Source organism: Hylobates moloch, unplaced genomic scaffold (genome assembly GCF_009828535.3).
Source record: "Hylobates moloch isolate HMO894 unplaced genomic scaffold, HMol_V3 SCAFFOLD_9, whole genome shotgun sequence".
Taxonomy (NCBI): domain Eukaryota; kingdom Metazoa; phylum Chordata; class Mammalia; order Primates; family Hylobatidae; genus Hylobates; species Hylobates moloch.
Window position 1 is genome coordinate 103,480,004 of NW_026652284.1, and position 27,401 is coordinate 103,507,404.

General features: G+C 50.6%; 1 protein-coding gene and 1 long non-coding RNA gene across 5 annotated transcripts in view; one reads left to right on the plus strand and one right to left on the minus strand.

The window, feature by feature from the left end:
- FAM83A (family with sequence similarity 83 member A) overlaps positions 1–27,150 on the plus strand; it is a 28,922-nt gene extending 1,772 nt beyond the window's left edge. Inside the window, exons 2-6 of one of the 4 annotated variants that reach the window (XM_032758492.2) lie at positions 1,219–2,524; positions 8,938–9,105; positions 11,158–11,282; positions 24,196–24,455; positions 26,515–27,150. In XM_032758492.2, coding sequence (XP_032614383.1) covers positions 2,045–2,524; positions 8,938–9,105; positions 11,158–11,282; positions 24,196–24,455; positions 26,515–26,636 — 1,155 coding nt within the window. In that variant the 5' untranslated portion in view covers positions 1,219–2,044 and the 3' untranslated portion in view covers positions 26,637–27,150. Of the gene's footprint in view, positions 1–1,218; positions 2,525–8,937; positions 9,106–11,157; positions 11,283–19,819; positions 20,098–24,195; positions 24,728–26,514 lie in introns of those variants that run through there. The other 3 variants (XM_032758493.2, XM_032758494.1, XM_032758491.1) reach the window with 3 other exon arrangements.
- On the minus strand, positions 18,636–20,177 carry LOC116813563 (uncharacterized). The gene is made up of 3 exons (XR_004370999.1): positions 19,647–20,177; positions 19,088–19,427; positions 18,636–18,918 (listed from the first exon to the last, which is right to left on the minus strand). It is a non-coding gene; the product is annotated as an uncharacterized LOC116813563 (long non-coding RNA).
- Positions 27,151–27,401: the final 251 nt, after the last annotated feature.

A 27,401-nucleotide genomic window follows, 5' to 3' on the forward strand; every position in this document is an offset into this window, starting at 1 on the left:
ATTGTAGGGAGTAGATAAAATGGAATAAAGAGAGGATTGCTCAAGATTGTGAATTGGATTCCTTCAATGATCCCCCCCCCCAAAAAAAAGAGAGAGACAAGAGATTCCTTTTATTTTATTTTATTTTTTTATTTTATTTTTTGAGACAGAGTTTCGCCCTATTGCCCAGGATGGAGTGCAATGGTGCGATCTCGGCTCATTGCAGCCTCTGCCTCCTGGGTTGAAGCGATTCTCCTGCCTGATCTCCTGCCCGATCTCCTGCCCAAGTAGCTGGGACTACAGGCGCATGCCACCAGGCCCGGCTAATTTTTGTATTTTTAGTAGCAACAGTGCTTCACCATGTTGGCCAGGCTGGTCTTGAACTCCTGACCTCAAGTGATCCACCTGCCTCGGCCTCCCAAAGTGCTGGGATTACAGGCGTGAGTCACTGCACCCAGCCGCACCACACTTTAAAAAATACTGTGGTACTGCTGGGCTGAGGCACGAGGGCCACAGCTACAGTAGGGTTACAGGTGTTCATAGCTGTTTTTCTCCAAAGAATGGCTATGCCACAGAGACATCAGGTTCTTACCAGATCCTGGCTCTTTGAAGACCACACAATCCTGATTTCTTGGTGTCGTCCCTGAGCAGACAGCTTCCGGGCCTTGCTTTCATTTCTTTACTTTCATTTATTCGCTCCTCACCACTCCCACAGCACTCTCTGCCTGTAGCACCTGACGCTGCCTGAAGGCTTTCTCTGTGTTCAGGGCTGTGCTTGGTGAACTGGCCCCAGGAGCAGCCCTCAGCCAATGATAACTAGGACTCCTTAGATAAGCTCCACAGCTTTCTCACCCTTGGGCAGGAAAACCTTGAGATGTATTTGGCACCATCACCCAGAGGTTCCCACAGGCTGGACCCCCCCTGATGTCCCCAGAGATGTCCATGAACCCAGATGTCCACAACAGTGGCCTGCTCCTCAACTTCACCTGGCCTGGCTTCCTTCCCTTCCCGTTTCTCTTCCCCACTTCTCTCTGTGCTTCTCAGAATGATCTTCCGATTAACCACTTGTACTCAAATCCTAGTCTCAGAGCCTGTTTCCAGCAGAGCCCAACCAAAGAGAGTCGGGGTTTTAGGCAGTCCATCCCATTGTCAGACCACGATCTGATCTGGAAAGAACACGTGGTCACTCCGCTCAGAGTTCATCGATTTCACACCCACGTGCTGCTCCTCCCACTCCAGCGCCAAGACCCACTGGTCCCCCGGGCTCGTGGGCCGCCGGCAGCCTCGGCTTGCTCTCCAGACAGTGTTCCAAGCAGCCACTTCCAGCAAGGAAGCGCTGGCCTGAGAACTGGAACCTGTTTGCGGTCTCTGCAAACACGACAATGACAAACACTTGAGAGGGCACGGGAGAAACGAGCTCCTTTATAGGGCAGGGAGGGGTGGGCACTTGGGTGTGACCAAGGGGAGGAGGCGCGCCTGGTCAACAGCTCTCCCTGGTCCGTGTCCAGCTCCCTCCTCACGTAGAGGGACATCTCAGGGATGGCATCTTTCCCCCCACAGGGAAATTCCTGTCTTTGAAACAGCATGGGAATCGAGGCACCCAGGAGGGGAGCAGAGGCAGGCAGGCCTCCTTCAGGCCCATCCTCCAGCTGGGCTGGTGGTGCCAGGGAGGCTCCCTGCTTGGTAACGAAGGCCTGAGGGGGAGTTGTGAAACCCAGCAGGAAAGCCGGCTCACCTTCGCCTCCCCCTGCGGCTGGGAGGAGAGGAAATATCCCATGGCTGACTGTGCCAAGGCGGTGTCTGAGCCAGCCCTCCCGGCCCGAGGGCAGGGCAGGTGGCCCTGAGAGATAAGCCAATCCCGCGGCTGCAGATGAGGAGTTCTGAGAAGCATTGCTCAGGACAGCGGTAAATCACTTCTTGGAGGTGCCCTGCACGCCGTTCCTGGGAGCAGGCGGCCTCCCGGGGGTGCAGGAGCCCCAATCCTCCGTGGTGTGTTCCATTTGCTTCCCACATCTGGAGGAGCTGACGTGCCAGCCTCCCCCAGCACCACCCAGGGACGGGCGGCATGAGCCGGTCAAGGCACCTGGGCAAAATCCGGAAGCGTCTGGAAGATGTCAAGAGCCAGTGGGTCCGGCCAGCCAGGGCTGACTTTAGTGACAACGAGAGTGCCCGGCTGGCCACGGACGCCCTCTTGGATGGAGGTTCTGAAGCCTACTGGCGGGTGCTCAGCCAGGAAGGCGAGGTGGACTTCTTGTCCTCGGTGGAGGCCCAGTACATCCAGGCCCAGGCCAGGGAGCCCCCGTGTCCCCCAGACACACTGGGAGGGGCGGAAGCAGGCCCTAAGGGACTGGACTCCAGCTCCCTACAGTCCGGCACCTACTTCCCCGTGGCCTCAGAGGGCAGCGAGCCGGCCCTACTGCACAGCTGGGCCTCAGCTGAGAAGCCCTACCTGAAGGAAAAATCCAGCGCCACTGTGTACTTCCAGACCGACAAGCACAACAACATCAGAGACCTCGTCCGCCGCTGCATCACCCGGACTAGCCAGGTACCAATGGCAAAGCCCCTGTCTCCGTGGCCAAGTAGCAGGGAGGATGGGGGGCTGATGGAGCAGGGAGGGGGGTGCATTTTGCTCCCAGGGTCAGCGTCCAGATGACTGGGGCTTCGGATGGAGGTGCATTGCTGTCTGCCTTGCCCTGGACCACTGACCCTCTGATCCCACCTGTCACAACCAGGGTCCAGGCCACCACCACTTATCACCGGAACTCCCGCAATTGCTTCCTGCCTGGCCCCCTCTTCCATTTTGATCCCCAGCGTCGCAGTCTCCATACTGCAGTAAAGTGGCTTTTCCTCTCTTTCTTTTCTTTATTTTTTTTTTGAGACAGAGTCTTGCTGTGTCACCCAAGCTGGAGTATAGTGGCACTATCTCAGGTCACTGCAACCTCTACCTCCCAGGTTCAAGCAATTCTCCTGCTTCAGCCTCCTGAGTAGCTGGGATTACAGACGCATGCCACCACGCCCAGCTGATTTTTGTATTTTTAGTAGAGATGAGGTTTCACCATGTTGGCCAGGTTGGTTTTGAACTCCTGACTTTAGGTGATCTGCCTGCCTCAGCCTCCCAAAGTGCTGAGATTACAGGTGTGAGCCCCAGTGCCCTGCTAGAGCAACCTTTTCTGTACTACAAATCTAATTTCGTCTTTTCCCCGCTTAGAGCCTTCGGTAGCTCCCAGTTGCCCATAATGGGAAGAACAAACTCCTTAGCATGGCTTCCACCTCCTCCTGCTCCATACCAAGTGCCCTGTAGAGCTTGTCTTTGAGCCTTTGCGTGTGCTGTTCCCTCTGCCTGGCCCCGCTTGCCTTCCCTGCTTTCATTTGATGCACATCTACTCCTGCTTCAGGACCCAGCATGAAAGCCTCTTCCCCAAAAAACCTTTCCTGAATTCCCCAAGCTGTGTTAGGTGCCCACCTCTGCGCTTCCAAATGTAACAGGGCCAGTCCGCTGGTCTCACCTTTGCCCCTTCTCCTGTCAGACTCTGCTAAGACCTGTCTGCTCACAAATGACCTTGTGGCTCTTGAATCTAGCCAGTGGCCAGGCAGAAGATGGGGTAGGCAGCAGAGGGGGTTTCTCTCTCCCCAGAATATTCACACTTTGATAAGTATCTTTAGAACAGAAAAAACCCTTCAAGCCCAGAGCTGGGCTGGTAGGATTTCAGGCACCATAAGAGCTAAATCAGGAGTTCTCCCAATGCCCCGAGATCTCCAGCCTCAAGTGACATCCTGCTGTCAGCCGGAGACGAGTGAAGGGACTTGAGCTCAGGGGTCTTGTTCTATCCCAGGTGCACAAAATGACTCCAGCACCAGGCTGTGGGGTGCCCACCCCTCGCTCCTGATGCTGCAGAGGGGCAGGGGAGAATGGACCCCAAGGAAAAACATTCATCATCTGTAAAATCCTCTCTGTCTCCCTCTCTCCCTCTCTCTCATTCAAATTATTTATTTTGTTACACTTAGAAGAAGTCATAAAAGACCATGCTGATGTTTGGGTTGTTTTTCTGCTAGGGTCCCAGTCTCATAACTGAATTCCCTCCCAAGTTCAATACCGTGTGAAATCTTAAGCTTCCAGAAAAAGCATCCAAGGGTGAAGAGGACATGTGTGGAGGAGGAGGGAGGGAGCGGAGTTCTGGAAAATTTAGTCGAAGGTAACAACAGGTGGGGCGTTGGCTTTTAGTGCGGCTGGGCTGCTTGGAGCAGTATTTCATGTTTCTGTGGCAGGGTGGCATTTGAGGATGCGTCCAGGCAGGCAGCCAGGAGTGCCCACGCTGCCTTGTGGCCCGGCGCTGGCTGCACCCCCTCAGGCAAGTCCCTGGACTCCTTAGGGCTCAGCTCCTATGCCGGACTAAAGTCCCTCCAGGCCCCAAAGGCCTGTTCCTGAGTGTGCCAGTTCTGGTCTTTCCGCATGAAGTTCAGTGCTCTCCCGACGGGTGGGGACCAATGCTGTTGGGGGATATTGTCAGTCGCAGCTGCTCGAAGTGTGAGGGAGGATCCCTGGAAGGAAGCCTGCTTAGGGCTTGTAAAACACAGTCCCCTGGCTGAGTCCCTCTCCTCCCCACTCCACACCCAGTGAGGCTTCTGCATCCATCTCTAGGACCCTGAGACCGCTGATGTCCTTTGGACACACAGCATGTTACGAACTTAGGACAACACTTAAAAATCTGAAGATTTCACTTGAAAGTAAGAACTTCCAGCTCTTCTTAGCAGGTGGGCTCTGCTGGCGTGGAGTTGTGGCTACTTCGTTGGGTGGGTCCCCTTTGCCACAGTCCCCACCAATCCCTGTTGTCCTGGGACCCTCAGGGGTTCCCCCTTTTGGGTGTCTGCCAGGCACCCAATAATAATTAATTGGTTATAATTATTGGTTAACAGGCACTCTTAATAATAAAGAACTATTTCAAACAATTCACAGTTTTAATTTCTTTTTTTGAGACAGAGTCTCACTCTGTCACCCAGGCTGGAGTACAGTGGCTTGATTTTGGCTCACTGCAACCTCTGCCCCCCGAGTTCAAGCGATTCTCCTGCCTCAGCCTCCTGAGTAGCTGGGATTACAGGCGCCTGCAACCGTGCTGGCTAATTTTTGTATTTTTAGTAGAGACAGGGTTTCACCATGTTGGCCAGGCTGGTCTTGAACTCCTGACCCCATGATCCACCCGCCTCGGCCTCCCAAAGTGCTGGGATTACAGGCGTGAGCCACCACACCCGACCTCTTTCTTTCTTTTTTTTTTTTGAAACAGGGTCTCACTCTGTCACCCAGGCTGGAGTGCGGTGGTGCGATGTCGGCTCACTGCAACCTCTGTCTCCCAGGTTCAAGCGATTCTCCTGCCCCAGCATCCCAAGTAGCCGGGATTACAGGCCTGCGCCACCACACTGAGTTGATTTTGTATTTTTAGTAGAGATGGGGTTTTGCCATGTCGCCCAGGTTGGTTTCGAACTCTTGGCCTCAAGCAATACACCAGCCTCAGCCTCCCAATGCTCTGGGATTACAGGCATAAGCCACCGTGCCTGGCCTTCAACCCACTATACCTTCTTAGGAAGAACAGTGGTCCAAACCAGTTACTGGCTTCAAATTAATCCAGCTGGAAGACAATCCCAACAGGAAGCAAACAAGATAACCCTAGACAGGGTGAGACTGTATTTCCAAGCATCCTTTAATTCAAGATGCTGGGTTATTTCCAAACCTGCCCCTGTCTCTGTTCAATCACCAGCTTACCAGCCCTGTCTCAGGAAAATGATGATTCATTGGCACAGAATTGGAAGTACTTACTGACCTATCAGGGAGGGAGGGAATTGTTTCTTTTGTCAATACCTTGGAAGAGGAGGCATTTATCTTTCAGCAAACAGGGAAAGCCTAAGCTGCTTTCAGTGCCATAAGGCTAAATGTGTGCAAGACAATTAATTGTGTGATTACCGGGCCATGGTTCTAATCATCACAGTCTTATTATTAGAATATCTTTTCCGATTTCCTGCCCAGGGTGAGCAATTTCTGAGGAGTTCCCTCCCCTGTTCAGCTATCCATCCACATCACAGAAAGTTGATTCCAAGTGGATATCAGCCATCAGTTTAGCCTGCCAGTGAGACACCTCTCTTTCCTTGGCTACCTCCCAGATGGTGGTGGTTTTAAAAAATATATTGCAATGGGCCGGGCGCGGTGGCTCACGCCTGTAATCCCAGCACTTTGGGAGGCCAGGGCAGGCGGATCACAAGGTCAGGGGATGGAGACCATCCTGGCTAATACTGTGAAACCCCGTCTCCACTAAAAATACAAAAAATTAGCCGGGCACGGTGGCAGGCGCCTGTAGTCTCAGCTACTAAGGAGGCTGAGGCAGGAGAATGGCGTGAACCCGGGAGGTGGAGCTTGCAGTGAGCCGAGATAGCACCACTGCAGTACAGCCTGGGCGAAAGAGCAAGACTCCGTCTCAAAAAAAAAAAAAAAAAAAATATATATATATATATATAGCAATGATTAGAAAGATAGTGGAAATTTATTATTACAGGTAATCTTGAAGAAAGTAAATGGCCGTATTCCCTGTGAAAGGAAAATATCTTGGGCCCCCAAAATCACTAAGGAAAACTCAAGCTGGAAACTGCTTAAGGCAAACCTGCCTCCCATTCTATTCAAAGTCACCCCTCTGCTCACTGAGATAGATGCATATCTGTTGCCTCCTTTGGAAAGGCTAATCAGAAATTCAAAAGACTGCAACAGTTTGTGTCTCACCTATCTGTGACCTGGAAGCTCCCTCCTGGCTTTGAGTCTTCCTGCCTTTGCTTCCAGTTGTCCCACCTTTCCAGACTGAACCAAAGTACTTCTTACATCTATTAATTGATGTCTCATGCCTCCCTAAAATGTATAAAATCATTTTATACATTGTATACAATGCATATAAATGTATACATTAGATACATTTATACAACCTTGGGCACATGTCATCAGGACTTCCTCGGGCATGTCCTTAACCTTGGCAAAATAAACTTTCTAAATTAACTGAGACCTGTTTCATTTTCTGGGTTCACATCCTCCATCCTAACATGACTGCTAGTTTTTGCTTTGGGCTTATCTACAATCATGCACGGAATAATGACATTTTGGTTAGTAACAGACCATATCTATGACAGTGCTCCCATAAGATTATAATGGAGCAGGTGGGGTGGCTCACTCCTGTAATCCCAGCGCTTTGGGAGGCTGAGGCTTAAGGATTGCTTAAGCCCAAGAGTTCGAGACCAGCCTGGGCAACATAGTGAAACCTCATGTCTACAGAAAAAAAAAGAAAAAGAAAGAGAGAGAGGAAGAAAAGAAGGAAAGAAAGAGAGACGGAAGAGACAGAAAGAAAAAATTAACATTTTAAATTTTTATTTATTTATATTTACTTATTTTGAGACAGAGTCTCTTTCTGTCACCCAGGCTGGAGTGCACTGGTGCGATCTCGGCTCACTGCAACCTCTGCCTCCTGGTTTCAAGCGATTCTCTTGCCTCAGCCTCCCCAGTAGCTGGGACTATAGGCGTGCACTACCAGCCCGCTAATTTTTTTTATTTTTTATTTTATTTTATTTTATTTTTTTTAGTAGAGACAGGGTTTCACCATGTTGGTCAGGCTGGTCTTGAACTCCAGACCTCAAATGATCCACCTGCCTCGGCCTCCCAAAGTGTTGGGATTAAAGGCGTGAGCCACCGTGCCTGGCAGTAATTAACATTTTTAATGACTGCCTAATAAGCTGCTTGTCAATATATCACAATTAAGGTATTAGAAAGGACTCATGATTGGGTGATAGAGAGTAAACCCAAACAAGCTTAAGAAGAAGAGAAACATTCATTGACATCCACAGCAGAAAAGTCAAGGGTGGCACTGGTCTCAGGCATGGTTGGAAGCCGGTGTCCAAATGACACTGCTGGGACTCTGTCTCTACCTCCTGGCTGCTTTCTCCAGGGATGGCTTCATTGTCAGGCAGGCTCTCCCCAAGAGGTAGCAAAAATGGTTGCCAGCAGCCATTGCTTATAAAATACCAGCTAAGCAACCTTGTAGAAAGAACACCTCCTTTTCCCAGGAGTCCCAGCTAAAGTCCTGGGCTGACTCTCATTAGAATAACTTAGATCATGTGCCCACCTCTGGACCAATCTCTTTGGCCAACAGGGGATGCCATGCTCCCATTGGTCTAGCCCTGGTCATGTGGTCTCCCCATATCCAATCAAGGAATGGCAATAGACCCATCCAAACCACATTGATGTGGAGGAGAGGCACTTCCTTAAAGTCAGATTGGGATGCTGTTGGCAGAAGAAGGGGGAATGAATGCTTGGCAGGAGGAACACAGATGTCTCTCCTGCTCGCTGGATGTCTAGAACTCCCCTCCCCAGTTTCTACTGTCACAGATGATGCAGTAGCTGTGGGTAGAGCGTGACTCCCTTCTCCGTCCCACAGGGAGCAGCTTGTTCTAGGCGTTTATATATGGTGCCTCCACATGGGATTTTGTTTGAGGATAGGATTCCACGGCTTAACAGCATTTGAAAATCAGTGGCCATAGTGTGCCCTCTAGCTCCAAGTGGCTGAAAATCCATAACCTTAACTTTATTCCTCTCCTAGAACCTGTTGAGATGCTTCTTGTTCTTCTCTGCTCTCCTTCTCTTTCTAGCCTTTTCCCTTCCTCCTCTGCACTCCCCACTCCCACAATGGGCATAGGGGCCAACAGATAGGTGGTGGGGCTGGAGAGATGGTATCAGGACAGGGGCAGGGGCCTCCACTCCAGCTCTTCCTTTTCCTTCCATTAATCCTGCCCAGTCAGACCCACTCTACCCATATCCTCTCCCCTCTGGCCCAATGGGAACAGCTCTCCCAGGCCCACTGGGACTCAGGCAGTTTGGGTGAAACCAGTTAGCACCTGGCCCTGAATTTTCTGGTAACTGAGCCCTCTGCCCTGGCCCAGGTCCTGGTCATCCTGATGGATGTGTTCACGGATGTGGAGATCTTCTGTGACATTCTAGAGGCAGCCAACAAGCGTGGGGTGTTCGTTTGTGTGCTCCTCGACCAGGGAGGTGTGAAGCTCTTCCAGGAGATGTGTGACAAAGTCCAGATCTCTGACAGTCACCTCAAGGTAGGAGCCCCGATGAGAGTCCTAAGGGTACTCCTATTAGTCCAGATAAGATAGTCTATGCAGCAGTAACAAATGTCCCCCATCTTGTGTTAATAGCTTAACACAATAAAGGTTCATTTCTTGCTCAAACAAACTCCTACGTAGGTCGGATGGCCCTCCTCCATATTGTAGCTACATCATGAGAAATACACGGCCTCTAAGATAGACATGACAGGGAAAGAGAAGGCTGGAGGACTCCACAGGATGTCTCCAGGATCTGACCTGGAGGAGATTTTCATCGCTTTCTCGTAAAACCCATTGACCTTACCCAGATGCACGGATGCTGGGAAATGTAAAGGGTCATGGGTATCTGGTGAGCAGCATCTCTACCATGTACTCCTGTTCTCCTCTCAGCTGGGGAAGCCCAGGTGTTGCATCTCACAGGGCAAGCAACCTCCAGGGTCTGTGGGTACATGTTCAGAACTCTCTGGCCCCAACAAGACGTTGATCCTCTGGGACTTAACTGAACCCCGTACTTCCCTCTCCTGGCAAAGAGAAAAGAAACCGAGAGATAAGGGTTCGATTCATCACACAAATTTGAGGACAACTAATTCAAATGTGAACACCACCCATAGCTTTCATGAGTAGGCCCGGCTGAACCACTGATGGGTGGCTCTCAGAGTTCTTTTGATCAGTCTCCTCTAGCTCAGGCAAGAGAGGTTCTGTCCTCTGGGAGAACCTCCCAGATAAGAATGAAGCCTCCTCTCTCTCTCCCTTCCCCTCTGCATGGATGCAGCTGAGTTCAGTGCTGCCTCCTGCTGCCACAGGCCTTGGGACCTCTGGCTGCTGGTCTGTTTGGCATGATGTGGATCACACCTCCTTGGCATGAGGCCATTGAAACAGGTCAGGAGCATCAGAACGGGCTTTGCTTTCATGGCCTATGCTGGCCACACCTGACAGTATTCTGCTCACCATAGGACAATGGCATCCCTCCTCTCGAGATCTCACAGAGCTATGGAGAAGCCCAGGGAAGTGGCTGGAGGCAGAACTCTCCTTCCCAGAACCTGCCAAGCTACCAGCAGTCTTTTGAGGAATCCAGACAGTATTCCGCCTCCCTCAGCCTTAACCCTGAGACTCCCACACTTTACCTGCTCTTCCATTTCTCCAGCCTTCCAGCCCTAGGGCGGGAGCAGCAAGTGCTACAGGGAAGACAAGGGATAAATAGAGCCATGGTAGGGTTGCAGACTCACCTTTGCTTAAGACAATACAGGGTCTATTGCTACCTCCACAAAACCACCTCCTTTGGCTGCACCAAGCCTTCCCTCTGAACAGCTTGGGGTCAGGGACTCAGGTCAAGCCACTTACAAGGCAGGGCTGGGCTTGCCTCCAAGTAACTGCCAGGCCACCTGTGGCTCATGGGGGCCTAGACTCAGGGCTCCGTAGGCATTAGATCCTTGCTTTTCTTTTATTTGCTGCCTTATTTGAATTCTACCCCCTTCCTTTTTTTTTGTTGCCAGCTAATGCCAGGACAATGAAGACAATTTAGACAATTCAGCCCAAGGAAAATATTAATATAGTCCAGAATCCCACCAACCAGGGATAACACATTTCCATCTTGATGAACATTCTACCAGACATTTTCCTACACAAATTGTCTTAGTCCATCACAGCTGCTGTAACAGAATTACATAGACTGGTAGCTTATAACAACAGAAATGTATTCCTCATGGTTCTAGAGGCTGGGAACTCCAAGATCAATGTTCTGGCAGATTCGGTGTCTGTTGAAGGCCACTTCCTGGCTTATAAATGGCTGTCTTCTTGCTGTGTCCTCACATGGCAGAAGGAGTGAGGCAGATCTCTACGCCTCCTTTATAAGGCACTCCTCCCATTCACGAGCGCTCCATCTTCATGACCTAATCTCCTCCCAAAGGCCCCACCTTCTAGTACCATCACCCTGGGGATTAGGCTTCAACACAGAATGGGGGTAAGGGGAACATAAACATCCAGCCTAAAGCCCAGATGTAGCTCTATAAACAGAGTTAGGAAGTGACACTTTGACTTTCCCTCCAACAGAACATTTCCATCCGGAGTGTGGAAGGAGAGGTGTACTGTGCCAAGTCAGGCAGGAAATTCGCTGGCCAAATCCGGGAGAAGTTCATCATCTCAGACTGGAGATTTGTCCTGACTGGATCTTACAGGTGAGCCCTAGATTCATCTCCTGTCAAGGATTCCTGGAGGACAAGGGCTGAGCGAGATGCAGACCAGCTCCTGCTGCTCAGACACACACACCCCAGCAGCTCCCAGGAGGTCTCCCTTTGCCTGGAGCTGGAGCTGCATCACATAGATGGGGCAAGAGGCAGGAGATGTGGGCCCTTTCTGGCAAGAATTCCAGGTAGAGAGGCATTTCCAGGTGCCTCTGTTTCCCTTGATACTGCAATAGGACATAGAATCTTCTTGTTTTCCCTCCTTGGATATCTTAGATGTGATTATAAATTGATGCAATTTGTTTAGTTGTGTGTGTGCACATCCCATTGCTTTTTTTTTTTTTTTGAGATGGAGTCTCGCCCTGTCACCCAGGCTGGAGTGCAGTGGTGCAATCACAGCTCATTGCAACCTCCACCTCCAGGATTCAAGCGATTCTCCTCCCTCAGCCCCCCAAGTAGCTGGGATTGCAGGCACCCGCCACCACACCCAGCGAATTTTTGTATATTTAGTAGAGACAGGGTTTCATCGTGTTGGCCAGGCTGGTATGAAACTCCTGACCTCAGGTGGTCCACCATGTGGCCTCCCAACGTGCTGAGATTACAGGCATGAGCCACTGCGCCCAGCCCCATTTTATTTTTTAAATTTTTATTATTTGCTCAAGCAACCCACCAGCCTCAGCCTCCCAAAGTGTTGGGATTATAGGCATGAGCCCCTGTGCCCGGCCTCAATTTGTGTTTAGACCCTCACACATAAACTCCTATATCCAAATGACTGACCACCCATTTATTCTAACAATGCTACCTTGCCTGTGTCTGCCTTTGAAACTTGACTTCAGAGCTTAAAAGATATTCTTTGAAATGTTCTCAGTGGTGGCACTATGGAAGCGGATTTGATGGTGGGTTTTGTGGGAGGGATGAAATGAGAGAGCAATTGAGGAAGGGAGGAACAGCCGAAGGTCATTTGGGAACATTTGTTTAGGAAGGTGATGAGTGTGACAGAGAGTGCAGAGGGGGCAACTGGTCACATCTTACCTTACTTCCTCTGCTGCAAACACATAGCAGTGACCAGTGAAATATGAGCACAAAGATTGGGATAAGCTGGGAGTGGAAGGCAGGCTTCCAGGGGTGTTAAGGATGCACTCTTTCCCCAGGGAGCGGGAGCTTGCAGTGCTGTTCCAAAGCTAGGTGGAGCCCACTGGCAAATCTCTAGCCAGAGACAAATGAGCATAAAGGGAAAGAGAGAAAGGAGAAAAAGAAAAAAAAAAACCCTTACATTTAAAATGTGCTATCTTTCTTTAGCCTTATTAGTGCGGTTCAGCTGAAATTCCACTTTTAATGATATTAACATTGCTACCTCCAGTCTTCCTCGGGCTTATATTTGTACAATATCTTAGTCCATTTGGGCTGCTATAATAAAATCCCATAGACCGGGTGGCTTATAAACAACGGAAACCCATTACTCACAGTCCTGAAGGCTGGGAAGTCCTAGGTCAAGGTGTTGGCAGATTCAGTGTCTGGGGAAGGCCCACCTTCTGCCTCATAGACTGCTGTCTTTTCACTGTGTGACACTGTGAAAGTGTATCTTTATCCCTTCACGGTAAAAAAAAGGTGAGGGAGCTCACTGGGGCCTCTTCTGCAAGGGCACTAACCCCGTTCCTGAAGGTTCTCCCTTCATGACCTAATCATGCCCCAAAGGCCCTACACGCTAATAGCATCGCACTGGGGATTAGGATTTCAAATATGAATCTGGAGCAGAAACAGACATTCAGTCTACAACACAGAGTATAACTTTCTCTCCATCCTATTATTTTCAAACTTGCTGATAGATTTTAAGTGTGTCTTTTGTGAACAACACATCATTAATTTTTGTTTTTTTGAGATGGAGTCTTGCTCTGTCACCCAGGCTGGAGTGTGGTGGTGTATTCCCGGTTCACTGCAACCTCCTCCTCCCAGGTTCAGGTGATTCTCCTGCCTCAGCCTCCCACGTAGCTGGGATTATAGGCGCCTGCCACCACGATCGGCTAATTTTTGCATTTTTAGTAAAGATGGGTTTTTGCCATGATGGCCAGACTGGTCTCGAACTCCTGACCTCAGATGATCCACCCACCTCACCCTCCCAAAGTGCAGGGATTACAGGCATGAGCCACTGCTCCCAGCCTCATTAAAGGTTTTAAAAGTATAATTTTATCATCTCTATCTTTTAATAGGTATAATCCACTTAGTTATTGATTGCTGATCTATCTGGATTTATTTCTAATATTTATATTTTGACTTTGCTTTTCCCCTTTTGTGTTTGCAGTTGAATGGAGAGGTTTTCATATTACTTCTTTCTTAGCTCCTTTTTTTTCTCTGCTTGCTACAAAGCTTAATAATTTATATTTTTACTTTTTTAATGGGACTCCTTCAGTTTTTAAAATACTTTGCACATTTTCCAAACAAAGTCCAAAATTGTGTAATAATTCTCCTCTCTTCCCAAATACAACAAGGACCTTCGTGCACTGTTTTCCACATTTTGGTTCCTATTAAGTTCGTCAAGTCTGTTTCACTGCAAGGCACAGAAAATCTACTTAAACTGGCTAAGTAAAGGCGGAAGGGAGGGGAAGTTGTAAGGCTGTGGCAGTTAATCTCAGGCACAGCCAAGGGCAGGACCAGGGGCTGCCAGGCCTCCCCAAGTCTGGGAAAAGCTAGGGTAAAAGCTGCTCACTCTGGCTTTCATGGGTCCACAGGCCTGTTGTTTAGCTACTTTTTCTGGTTCTCTCTCCTGCCTCTTGGATTGTATAAGTTAAATCTGACCTCCTCATCCCTAAACTTTGGGGCTTCCCAGCCCAGCCCCCACCACCATCACCCCTGGTCCAACCATTCTGTCAGCCCAGATCACCAACCAGTGGGTGAGCTGTCTCTGAGTCTGGCGTCCAGTAACCTGTGGCTGGGGCAGGGGTGGCAGAAGGGAACTTGGCATGTGGCAAAAACATGGCTACCCTTCACTCAGGCCTAAGGTGGGGCAAGTTTTCAGAGAAGAATCTCTAAAATATGTCATTCTGTCCTCAAACTTTTTAGAATTTGAAGGTAGGAGAACAAGGCTACGGAAAAAAAGAGAATGTGGCTTAGGAGGCACATTCACACAAGTGCAGTTCACACCTTCCTGCCCAGCTTGCCTTGAGGTCTAGAATGTCCTTCATAGCACCGAGGGTCCCCACGTAAGTGCCTGTTCTGGGTGTTTCATGTAAATGGAATTATCATTCAATATGTGGCATTTTGTGGCTGGCTTCTTTCACTTAACATAGCGTTTTCCGGGCTCATCCGAGCTTCCTCCCTTTTCATGGCTGAGCAATATTCCATGGACCGGATGGACCACATTTGGTTTATCTGGTCATCAATCAATAGATATTGGGTTGTTTCTCCCTTTCGGTGATTGTGAATATTAGCTGAGGAATTCTTGCAGCACTCTTGACACTCCATTTCAAGGCACACATTCTTCCCTGGGGAACTCAGGTTTTGCATCACTAAAGGGAAGAAGGAGGCTGAGCCGAGGGCTAGAATAGCTGAGGATTCCCTGAACCTGGGGAAGAAATCAAAGAACAGGTACCGGTACAGTCTGAAATCAAAGAACAGGTGCAATTGAGCTGTCTCCTCAGTAGCCCCAAAACATGATACACTTTAAAGTGATCTGGGCCGGGCGCTGTGGCTCACGCCTGTAATCCCAGCACTTTGAGAGGCCAAGGCGGGTGGATTACCTGAGGTCAGTAGTTTGAGACCAGCCTGGCCAACATGGTGAAACCCTGTGTCTATTAAAAATACAAAAATTAGCTGGGCATGGTGACACGCACCTGTAATCCCAGCTGCTGGGGAGGCTGAGGCATGAGAATCACTTTGAACCCGGGAGGCAGAGGCTGCAGTGAGCAGAGATCGCACCACTGCACTCCAGCCTGGGTGACAGAGTGAGACTCTCCCTCAAAAAAAATAAATAAATAAAAAATAAATAAAGTGATCTGAACTTCAATAGATCAAAGTTTGGATGTTTTTTTAAAAAACCTCCTCTTACCCAGAGGCTCTTATCTATAACGTCCTGCCCCAAAGTTCAAGATTAGGCAATTATTTTTGAGAAATGTTGCACCCTCCCAGGACCCACTAGCTGCATTGCACACGACCATGGGGCGGTTATCTCTGTGGAAGAAAGGAGAAGGCCTGGGAACACAGTCATTTGGAAACAGAGATGTAAAGATAAAAGGCTGAGAAACAAGTTCTTATTATCTGTGCGCATGATGAAAACTGATGAAGGAGCTTAAGCGACCGGGAGGGATTTCAAACATTTCAGGGAGATCAGAACTGCACTAGGAGTGGGGGCTTCCTCCCTCTACCAAATGGTGTCAAATGCTGGGCAGATTAAGCTGAAACACACATTCCCAAGATAAACTTCCCTTTAACACCTTCAGGAAAACAGAATGTCTGTCTTCAACTTCTCAAAATATGAATTGTTCCACCCACGAATCCTCAAATCCATATCATTTCACTTTTAAACCAAACAATATCTCATACATTATGCTTTCCCCTAGAAGAACAAGAATTTGAATGTATTAGGTCATACCCCACTCTTTTTCTTTGAGACGCTCTGTTGCCTAGAGTGGTGGTGGTGTGATCTTGGCTCACTGCAGCCTCAGCCTCCTGGTTTAAGCGATACTCCCACCTCAGCCTCCTGAGTAGCTGGAATTACAGGCATGCACCACCACACCCAGCTAATTGTCTTGTATATTTAATAGAGACGGGGGTTTCACTATGTTGGCCAGGCTGGTCTCGAACTCTTGACCTCAAGTGATCCGCCCTCCTCGGCCTCCGAAAGTACTGGGATTACAGGCATCAACCACTGTTCCCAGCTTCTATACCCAACTTTTTTTTTTGAGACGGAGTCTCGCTCTGTCGCCCAGGCTGGAGTGCGGTGGCGCAATCTTGGCTCACTGCAAGCTCCACCTCCCGGGTTCATGCCATTCTCCTGCCTCAGCCTCTCCGAGTAGCTGGGACTACAGGCACCCGCCACCACGCCCAGCTAATTTTTTGTGTTTTTAGTAGAGACGGGGTTTCACCATGGTCTCGATCTCCTGACCTCGTGATCCTCCCGCCTCAGCCTCCCAACTTTTAATAGCTGTGTACCTGTCATCTCTCTGGGCCTGTTTCCTCATCAGAACAAAATGGAAAATAATAACACACTCCACTTGTATTAGAATTGTTGTAGAATTAAGTAAAACAGCAAGTGTAAATACTTTGCTGCTGGGCATCTGAGATGCACTAAAAAAAGGTCACTTAAGAGTGTATTGTTAAGACATTGGTATTACTATACTTTCAAATTTATTTTGATATTAATAATTATAATTCCAAGCAGGGTCTGTTTGAAGAGGATTAGTGAGTTTTACCAGGCAGGCCGTGATTATTACTGTTACCAGCATTTTTATGCTTAACTAACATTGGTCTGTTGTATAAAGTGGTTTGACCTCACTTTCCAGTGGGTTTCTGTGAATTAGGAAAGAGCTATCATCGGCCGGGCGCGGTGGCTTACGCCTGTAATCCCAGCACTTTGGGAGGCTGAGGTGGGCAGATCACCTGAGGTAGGGAGTTCGAGACCAGCCAGACCAACATGGAGAAACCCCATCTCTACTAAAAATACAAAATTAGCCATTTGTGGTGGCCCATGCCTGTAATCCCAGCTACTCAGGAGGCTGAGGCAGGAGAATAGCTTGAACCTAGGAGGCAGAGGTTGCAGTGAGCCGAGATCGCGCCATTGCACTCCAGCCTGGGCAACAAGAGCGAAATTCTGTCTCAAAAAAAAAAAAAAAAAAAAAAAAGAAGAAGAAGAAGAATGAAAAGAGCTATTATTATGAAAGTATTCTAATTTTTTTATTTGTGAAGCATTATTCCAGGAGGTAAGGGCCCTTCCTGTGTGTTATCCTTCTGCAGGGTTTGTTAGAGGGAAAGTGCTGGAGAAACATGCCTTCCCCTAGCCCCCAACCCCTAACCCCTCTCAGCCCCGCTGCCCAGCCCACTCTCCGAGTAAAGAAGCCAGCAGAGAAGTCTGAAACCATTTCCACACAAGGCAGATGGGAGTGGAGTTCATCTCTCCCTGTCTTACAGGAGCTACTGGGGAATTAAAATGAAAAACAAAATCTCCTCTCAGAAAACATCCCTACGAAAGTAGAAGTGAAGGAGAACAATTGTGTTATCAAGTAAGCATTTGACCAGAATATGATGCACGTGATGGGCAACTCACTACAGAGACAGCAGGCAGAACAAAACCTCACTCTTTTATATAGTGAAGTGGATCCAACCCATTACAGTAGGGAGGTTCTGCTTATGGAGTCAGAGGACAGCTGCAGTCAGGCCCATCTTCTTCCAGAACACCGGAGGATGGAGTGTGATTTGCATACAGCTAAAATTTTTGAAGTAGAAAAGGAAGAAGGGGAAGGTCTTCTCCCTTATTTTCAGTGGGAAGAATTAAGCATCTCATTTTTAAGATGGAGTCTCGCTCTGTCGCCCAGGTTGGAGTGCAGTGGCGCAATCTCGGCTCACTGCAAGCTCCGCCTCCCAGGTTCACGCCATTCTCCTGCCTCAGCCTCTCCGAGTAGCTGGGACTACAGGCGCCCGCCACCACGCCCGGCTAATTTTTTGTATTTTTAATAGAGACGGGGTTTCACCGTGGTCTCGATCTCCTGACCTCGTGATCCGCCCGCCTCAGCCTCCCAAAGTGCTGGGATTACAAGCGTGAGCCACCGCGCCCGGCTTAAGCATCTCATTTTTAATTTGCACTTGCCCTTCCAGAGTCCGTCACGCAGCTGGGGGGCCCTCGCCCTGGGCAGGGGCAGGAGGAAGCAGAACTAACATTGCTGAAGGAGGTCAGGGACTGGGCCAGGTGTGATCAGAACTTTAATAAGGGCGGGTGTGGTGGCTCATGCCTGTAATCCCAACACTTTGGGAGGCTGAGCAGGGTGGGTCACTTGAGGTCAGGAGTTTGAGACCAGCCAGGCCAACATGGTGAAACCCCGTCTCTACTAAAAATATAAAAAATCAGGCTGGGCGCGATGGCTTACGCCTGTAATTCCAGCACTTTGGGAGGCCGAGGCGGGTGAATCACCTGAGGTCAGGAATTCGAGGCCAGCCTGGCCAACATGGCAAAACCCTGTCTCTACTAAAAATACAAAACATTAGCCAGGTGTGGCGGCGGGTGCCTGTAATTCCAGCTACTTGGGAGGCTGAGGCAGTAGAACTGCTTGAACCTGGGAGGCAGAGGTTGTAGTGAGCCGAGATCCACTCCAGCCTAGGTGACAGAGCGAGACTGTCTCAAAAAAAAAACAAAACAAAAACAGACTTTAATAAGGATTTAATCTTTATGACAACACTTTGAAGAAGGCATCATCCTCCTAATTGACAGAAGTGGGGTGGGGGATTTAGGCACAGAGAGGGGAGGCAACCGATCTAGGGTCACCAGCTTCCTTGACTAGGGTCACCAGCTCTCCAATCCCGGGGAAGCTGAGGGCTGGGCTTGTTAGCCTGATGTGCAGCCCAGGAGAAAGGCGGCCATAGCCTGAATACATGCAGGGCCGTTTGCGTTTACTGTCATTCCTGAGAGCTGTGGAGGAGCCAGCTCCTGGAAGGAGCAAGGACACCAACAATGATTTTGCCCTTGACATTCAAAGGTGATCTGCTTACTAGCCTTTCAGGGGATCGTCTTCCCTGGGACCAGTCTCCGCTTAGAGTTGTTTCCAGTAAAAAAAAAACAGAAGAGGCCATTTATCCCTTTCTTTTAGCCCCGCTACCTGGGGGCTTCAGATATTCTGGCCCCTCCTTCTGGTTGTATATGGTTCTCCCAAACTGAAAAGCCCTGCCTCCTTCGCTAAGGCTAAAGGGCTGAGGTTGTGCATTTCAACACTGAAGGGCTGGTTGAGGGTCTGACCCCAGCATAGGTGCCATGCCAGGGCCATCAAGAAAAGTTGCTGAGTGGCCAGAGTGGATTGGTTTGTGTGCTCCGAGATCAGCAGGAGCTAAGGAAGTGCTCTGGGGTCAGCTGAGAGGGAGCCACCGCTTCTGCCTGGCAGGTCTGGGAGGTCAGTGCCATTGGCTGGAGTTGGGCCTTGAAGGATGAGAATTATTTCAGCCCTGGTGGGGAAGAGGCAGGCAAAATTGGGCATTGGGAACAGCATGGGGAACAACGGTAAGACATCATCCTTGCTTCTAATTGGCCTCTTGCCATGCCCCCACTGCCACCCATGGGTTTTCTCTCCCAGGAGCAGAAATACAAACCAGATCAAACCACTTTAAAATCCTTCAATACTCACCACTGCTCCTAGGAACAACAACAAAAATCTACATCCTTACCAGGGCCTCTATCTCAGTAGGATTCCCCCACTCCTCCACTGTGTTGGAGCCACACTGGCCGCTTCCTCAGTCTTTCATGCTCTTTTGAGTCTCGGCCTTTGCACTTGCTTTCACGCCCTCCGTCGGAGAGCTCATTCCTGCTGTCTCTATCTTGCTAACTCCTCATCTTGTAGGTGGCAGCTTCCAGATCATTGCCTCAGAGACCTCTGATCACCCCACCCTGAGCCCTCTTATCCTCTATGGCTTCACTCCCATCATGATTTGGAATTATTTATTTGTGAACTTGATTAGCCAAGATTGTAAACGACATGAGGTCAGGGACTGGACTGGGTATGTTTTCTTCTCTGTTGCTTTCCTGGCATGAAGTACAGTAAATACAGCACCTGATACACTATACATGGCCACGAATATTTGTTGAATGAATGAATAAAAGCACATTGGGTTCTGACCATTCAGTGTCCTGAAAGAATACAGTTTTTCAAACTGTGCCTCACCATCCATTAGTGGGGTGTGAAATCAATTTAGTGATGTCTAGCATTTTTTTTCAATGACACGGAATAGAATAAAAATAATCAGAGCACGCTGAGGTAAAGGATGTTCTGGAAATTATTGTGTGGTTATGTACTTGTGGGTCATGATGAAAAATGTGCTCTTCCAAGAATAACCAAGATAAATCCAAGGAAGAATAACAAGCAGGGAGGGCTTGCCCTACCAGAGTTCAGAACTTGTCATGAAACTGCAGTGATCAAGACAATGTGTCATTGGAGGAGGGACAAATTGACGCACAGAACAGAAAGCTCAGGCACAGACTCACACACCACAGGGCACGCCAGAGCAGTGGGGAAAGGAGGAACTGGAAAAAATAACTCCCCGTATGTAAAACCGGATTACTACCCACCACGCACTCATTTGTTTACAAATCAACTTGCAATAGACGAAAATAATTTGAATGTTGAAAATAAACTAAAACTCTTAGTAGATTTCTTTAAAAAGAAAACATACACACATTAAAAAAAAAAGCATTGACCATAAAAGTTTGCTTAATCTGACTATATTACAATTAAGAATGTTGGTTCATTGAAAGACATCTTGGCTGGGTGTGGTGGTTCACATCTGTAATCCCAGCACCCTGGGAGGCCGAGGAAGGTGGATCACCTGAGGTCAAGAGTTCAAGACCAGCCTGGCCAACATGGTAAAATCCTGTCTCTACTAAAAATACAAAAATTAGCCAGGTGTGGTGGCACGCACCTGTAGTCCCAGCTACTTGGGAGGCTGAGGCGGGAGGACCACTTGAATCTGGGAGGCAGACGTTGCAGTGAGCTGAGATCAAGCCACTGCACTCCAGCCTGGGGGACAGAATGAGATCTGTCTCAAAAAAAAAAAAAGAAAAAAAAAGAAAGAAAGAAAAGAAAAAAGAAAGACATCTTTTTTTGTTGGTTTTTTTTTTGAGATGGAGTCTCGCTCTGTCGCCCAGGCTGGAGTGCAGTGGCGCAATCTCGGCTCACTGCAAGCTCCGCCTCCCGGGTTCACGCCATTCTCCTGCCTCAGCCTCTCCGAGTAGCTGGGACTACAGGCGCCCGCCACAACTCCTGGCTAATTTTTTTTGTATTTTTAGTAGAGACGGGGTTTCACCGTGGTCTCGATCTCCTGACCTCATGATCCACCCACCTCGGCCTCCCAAAGTGCTGGGATTACAAGCGTGAGCCACCGCGCCTGGCCATGTGCTTACTATATTACTTAAAATCACCAATTAAATAGTTAAATAAGTGAAAATGGGTGATGGATAGACCAATGAGTAGAGTTTTGTCACGAGCCAAAGATGATTAAGTGAATGCTACGTACTTATGGGCCAAACAACAATAGAAATAAAATGTATTGGCCGGGTGCGGTGGCTCACGCCTGTCATCCCAGCACTTTGGGAGGCCGAGGCGGGTGGATCACGAGGTCAGGAGATTGAGACCATCCTGGCTAACACGGTGAAACCCCGTCTCTACTAAAAATACAAAAAAATTAGCCGGGCATGGTGGTGGGCGCCTGTAGTCCCAGCTACTTGGGAGGCTGAGGCAGGAGAACGGCATGAACCCCGGAGGTGGAGCTTGCAGTGAGCCGAGATTGCGCCACTGCACTACAGCCTGGGCGACAGAGCCAGACTCTGTCTCAAAAAAAAAAAAAAAAAAAGAAAGAAAGGAAACGTATTTCTGCTCATGGGCTGTGATCAAAAGTATAAAAGCTAAAGCATGGCCAGGTGCAGTGGCTCACACCTGCAATCCCAGCACTCTGGCAGGCCGAGGCAAGTGGATCACGAGGTCAGTAGTTCAAGACCAGGCTGGCCAAGATGGCGAAACCCTGTCTCTACTAAAAATACAAAAATTAGCCGGGCGTGGTGGCGAGCACCTGTAATCCCAGCTACTACTCTGGAGACTGAGGCAGAGAATTGCTTTAACCCAGGAGGCAGAGGTTGCGATGAGCCGAGATCACGCCACTGCAATCCAGCCTGGGCGACAGAGCAAGACTGCGTCTCAAAAAAAATTAAAAAAGAAAAGAAAAAAAAAAGCTAAAGCATGAGATGTGCAGGTGTGCAGGTGTGGGGGGGCTCTGGGGCGGGGCCCAGTGCAATCGGGGACACAGGTGCTGGGGACCTGAGGAGTTGCCAGGACATCTTTGGACTTGTTCTTTGGACTTGTTCTGTTGAGCAAAGCAGCAGCTATGTTGCCCCATGCAGCCTGATTCAGACAACATAGGGCGACTGGCTTCTGAGTGCAGAGTGGCCCTTTGTCCCTGTGCTTGCCTCCTGTCCCGTGGCGTGGCTGGCCCTTGGCTCGGCATCAGCTGCTCACCGCTCTGGGGGTGTGGGTGGTTCCCGGCGGGAGGTGAGGTTTAAACAAAGCCTCATCGCTGTTCCCAGGATTATCCGAGCCTTGTGAGGCCCCACCCTGCCTCACAGAGCAGAGAACTCCCAACTCCGGGCTGAGGCCAGGCCTTTGGGTGGCAAGACAGGTGGGCTGGGGGCTGGGGGCTGCGACCCTATCTTTGGCGGGCCCATTTCTGCTCAGCTCTGGCGCTGTCTCGGCTCGGCGACCATTTCCCCAACCATCCTCCTCCCCTTGCTTCAAGTTCACCTGAGCAGGAGCCCAGGAGCCTCTAGCCTGGTGCTCTGGATGGGGGGAGGGGTCTATGCTGTTACCAGAGTTTCAGGCATTGAGGGAGCAGGGGGAGGAACGAAAGGAGTTTTCCATCGGAAACAGAAAAGATTTTGAGTTAAATCTGGGAAGCAGGCCGGGCGCCGTGGCTCACGCCTGTAATCCCAGCACTTTGGGAGGCCGAGGCGGGAGGATCACGAGGTCAGGAGTTTGAGACCAGCCTGGCCAACATGGTGAACCCCCGTCTCTACTAAAAATACAAAAATTAGCTGGGCGTGGTGGCGGGCGCCTGTAATCCCAGCTACTCGGGAGGTTGAGGCAGAATAATCGTTTGAACCCGAGAGGCGGAGGTTGCAGTGGGAAGAGATTGCACCATTGCACTCCAGCCTGGGTGACAGAGTAAGATTCTCAAAAAAAAAAAAAAAAAAAAAAAAAAAAATCTGGGAATCACACAAAGTAATAACTGCCTTAGGCATTTTGTTTTTCCCTAAAACCTATAAGTGGTGGCCCCAGGCCTCTCCTTGAGGGTGTCTTCCACCACCCCTCCCCCCGACAGCCCCCGCCCCGTGTCTGGGTGCTTCCTCCATAAACCACTCCTGTCAGCGTCTCCGGGAGGCTCATGGTGCTCCTCCTCCACTCATCCCTGCTGGGTCCCTGCGCCTGAAAATGAAGCCGAATCCTCTTTCAGGAACGCTTTAGATTTTCATGAAAACACAGCCCAGCTTCCCAAGAGCAGCCGCCTTTTGCAGGGGCTTTCCCCCCTACCCTTGTGTGGTTAAAGGCGCTGGCGCTCCGCATTCCACAGGTGGAGACGAGAAGGCCCCGGCTGCTGGGTGACTACCCTGAGCACAGAGTCCGGGCGCCTGGGACTCAGCCCCCTTCTGCCTCCTCAGGGAGCCTCTAAGGGGCTGCAATCTGAGCACCAGGAGGGAGCCTTGAGGCCAGGGATTCGCTCTGGCATCTTAATTATTCACCTGCAAACACATTCTGGCCCCTGAGCCTCAGTTTTGTCGTCTGTAAGAGAGGTGTCGCAATGTCTCCCTCTCAGGGTTTCTGCCAGGATGAAATGAGCCCGAGAGGAGGGGCAGTGGGCATGGGTTGGTCCCCTTACGTCCCTGTCCCGGGAGGGGACCCACAACTCCCAGACTGGTCCCCCAGGAGGATCTTGGGGCCTGGGCCGGCGAAGCCTCCTATCTGTCCTCCTCTTCCTCCTCCTCCCCCTCCCCTCCTCTTCCTCCTCTTCTTCCTCCTCCCCTTCCCACTTCCCTCCCCCCTCCCCTCCTCCTCCTCCTCTTCCCCCTCCCACTTCCCCTCTCCCTCCTTCTCCTTCCTCCACCTCCTACCTCCCTCTTCCTCCCCTCCCCCTCCTGCCACCTTCTCCTCCATCACTCTCTCCTCTTCCCCTCCAGCTTCACCTGGCTCTGCGGACACGTGCACCGGAACATCCTCTCCAAGTTCACAGGCCAGGCGGTGGAGCTGTTTGACGAGGAGTTCCGCCACCTCTACGCCTCCTCCAAGCCCGTGATGGGCCTGAAGTCCCCGCGGCTGGTCGCCCCGGTCCCGCCCGGAGCAGCCCCGGCCAATGGCCGCCTCAGCAGCAGCAGTGGCTCAGCCAGTGACCGCACGTCCTCCAACCCCTTCAGCGGCCGCTCGGCGGGCAGCCACCCCCGTACCCGAAGTGTGTCCGCGTCTTCGGGGCCCGGCAGCCCCGCGGCCCCACACCCGCCTCCACCGCCCCGGTTCCAGCCCCACCACGGCCCTTGGGGAGCCCCGAGTCCCCAGGCCCACCTCTCCCCGCGGCCCCACGACGGCCCGCCCGCCGCCGTCTACAGCAACCTGGGGGCCTACAGGCCCACGCGGCTGCAGCTGGAGCAGCTGGGCCTGGTGCCGAGGCTGACTCCCACCTGGAGGCCCTTCCTGCAGGCCTCCCCTCACTTCTGAAGGTCCCTTCCCCTGCTGCCCTCCTCAGGCCCAGGGCTGGGCACTCCCTGAGGCCCAAAGACCCACCTCAACGACGAGTGGCGTTGAGCCACTTCCCTTTGAAAAGACACTCAAAATCATTGCCATGGTTCAATGTTCCCAGGCCCCAGGCCATCCACTTACCCGCCCTCACCAGTCCTTGGGTTCCCTGCTCTAGTTTGACCTGTGCAGCACATTCCAGAAGGTTCCAGGGAGGTTGTGGGGCAGCTAGAGGACAAAATCATGAAAACAGAGTCCCTGTCTTCCAGAGATCATCCCAGGCTTTAATATTAATGGTCCCCAAAACTCCGTAAGAAGCACGAAATGCAGCCCAAGTTTTACAAATGGGTAAACAGAGGCACCGAGAGGTAGATGATAGGTTGGTACTTCTGGTTCCCAGTGCCCAGGAATGGTCCACTCTCAAGAAATTCAGGAAAGACAGACTGAGGAGAAGGTGTGGGAACGTTCTGGATGTTTCGGGAGAGTTGGGGAAACTCCTCCTCCTAGGAAAGGCTAATACTAGGGTATCCCTGGGCCCGATGAGTTAGGGGCGAGGCCCCAGAACCCGTATCTGTGAGTTGTATGGGGGAGCCATCTGAAGCTGTAGCCACCAGGGATGGAGCTAGCTGAGGAGTTAGGGGGGTCGGGTTGGACAAGGCAGTTTAGTAGACTCAGATTCTTGCTTCAAAGAGCCTTGGGCTGGCCTGGAGGTCCCTGGAGTCTAGACTGGACCTAGGAGCTTGAGTTGTCAGGGGCCAGGACTGGCCCCACTGCAGTGCCCAGGCCAGTCTTGAGCAGCAGGGAGGGCTCAGCGGTCCCCAGATCCAGGTGCCTCTGACCAGCCTGGTCACCTCCTGAGGAATAAATGCTGAACCGCACAAGCCCCATCATTCATTCCTTCTCAATTCACAGTGCCCCTCTTTGTTCCTGGGGTGGAACTAGGTCCTGAGGGCACAGCCTAGCTGAGTGCAAAGAAATGTAGGATGCTTAGAAAGCATAAAGGAGGGGCTGGGCGTGGCGGCTCATGCCTGTAATCCCAGAACTTTGGGAGGCCAAGGTGGGTGGATTACCTGAGGTCGGGTGGATTACCTGAGGTCGGGTGGATTACCTGAGGTCAGGTGGATTACCTGGTCTCGAGACCAGCCTGGCCAATATGGTGAAACTACCCCCCCACCATCTCTACTAAAAATACAAAAATTAGGCTAAGACAGGAGAATTGCTTGAACCCAGGAAGTGGAGGTTGCAATGAGCTGAGATTGCATCACTGCACTCCGGCCTGGGCAACAAAGGGAGACTCCATCACACAAAAAACAAACAAACAAAAAAAAGAGCATAGAAGAGGGTTGGCCAGCCCTGTGATGGGTGGGACATCAGGGACACTTCCCAGAGAAAGTAACAGTTAACCCTGCACCTCAGGTGTGATAGCAGGGTCAGTGGTATGTGATCCAGGCTGGGCAGCCAGAGGGGAGCAGGTGCCAACTCCACATCCTTCTCCTGTTTCTAGGCCCTCTCCTCCCTTGTCTGTTTTTGAGGGTGAAGCTCAGCCTTCGCTGTGGAGGGCCGAGAGCACAGTGCTCTTCCTCCTGGTGCCCTTTGACCCCTGACGGCCTGTGGCACCCTCCCCAGTCCCCTCTGCCTATCCATCCCTCTGTTCCAATTCTCCACTGCTCCCAGCATGGTCTGGGGCATCTTGGCTTCTGGTTTCTTTCATTATTATTATTATTATTATTATTAATTACTGTATTCCTGTCCTTCACTTTTTTCCTTAGTTCCTGAAAGTAAACAAAACAAAAACAAAAAAACAAACAACGCTTTGGTTCCTGATGGCTTTCTCAACTTCAGCCCTGACCTTGTTGTTTCACAGCTGATGGCTGAGATGAGGTTAGAATGACTGGGCCCGGCTGAACATTCCAAATTAGATTTCACCATCTGCTGAGAAAGTTTAAGGAAGGCAAAACTTGCCAGGTCACAGAAGCTCCCAAGCCCAGCTTTCCAAAGGCCTCAGCCTGTGGCTGTGTCGAGCTCAGTCCTGGGAGATAGGGGAGAACCTGCAGGCAGGAACAAGCCCCCCTACTCCTGACCACCCTCCATCAGCAGTCTCCCCTCCGTGGTCATCTTTGTTGACAAAGGTGCAGTTTCTCCTCTCCTGGGCACCTGTAACGTGTGATGCGCTGCCTGCTGGAAGGTTAGGTCGGGGCTGCCCCGGAGCAGAACGGCTGAGGGTCACTTCTGGGCAGAAGCTTTGAGAGCCTGGGTACAGGATGCCTCATGGAAGCAGCTCTCCAGTTGAAGCCCTCCTCTGCCAGCCTGGGGTCCTAAGCGATGAGCAGAATCCCCCACTCCCACCCCACCAACCCACAATGGATATGTAGTGAGCAAGAATGAAACCTTTGTTGTTTAAGCCACTGCGATTTGGAGATTGTTTCTTCCTGCACCATGATCTAGCTTTGCCCGAGTGACACAGCCTCTGAGACCCCCCAACACCAGGCTGTGCCATTGCTCTGGATTCCCAAGAGCCCCCGATACACATACTATTTCCACCAGAGGATTAGGGGTGGTTTGACACACCTGGCAATTGTCTGTCTGAAAGCCAGAACAAGTCTTTATCCAACTTTCAAATCCTACAAAACCGGGTCACGTTCCATCTTTAATTCTG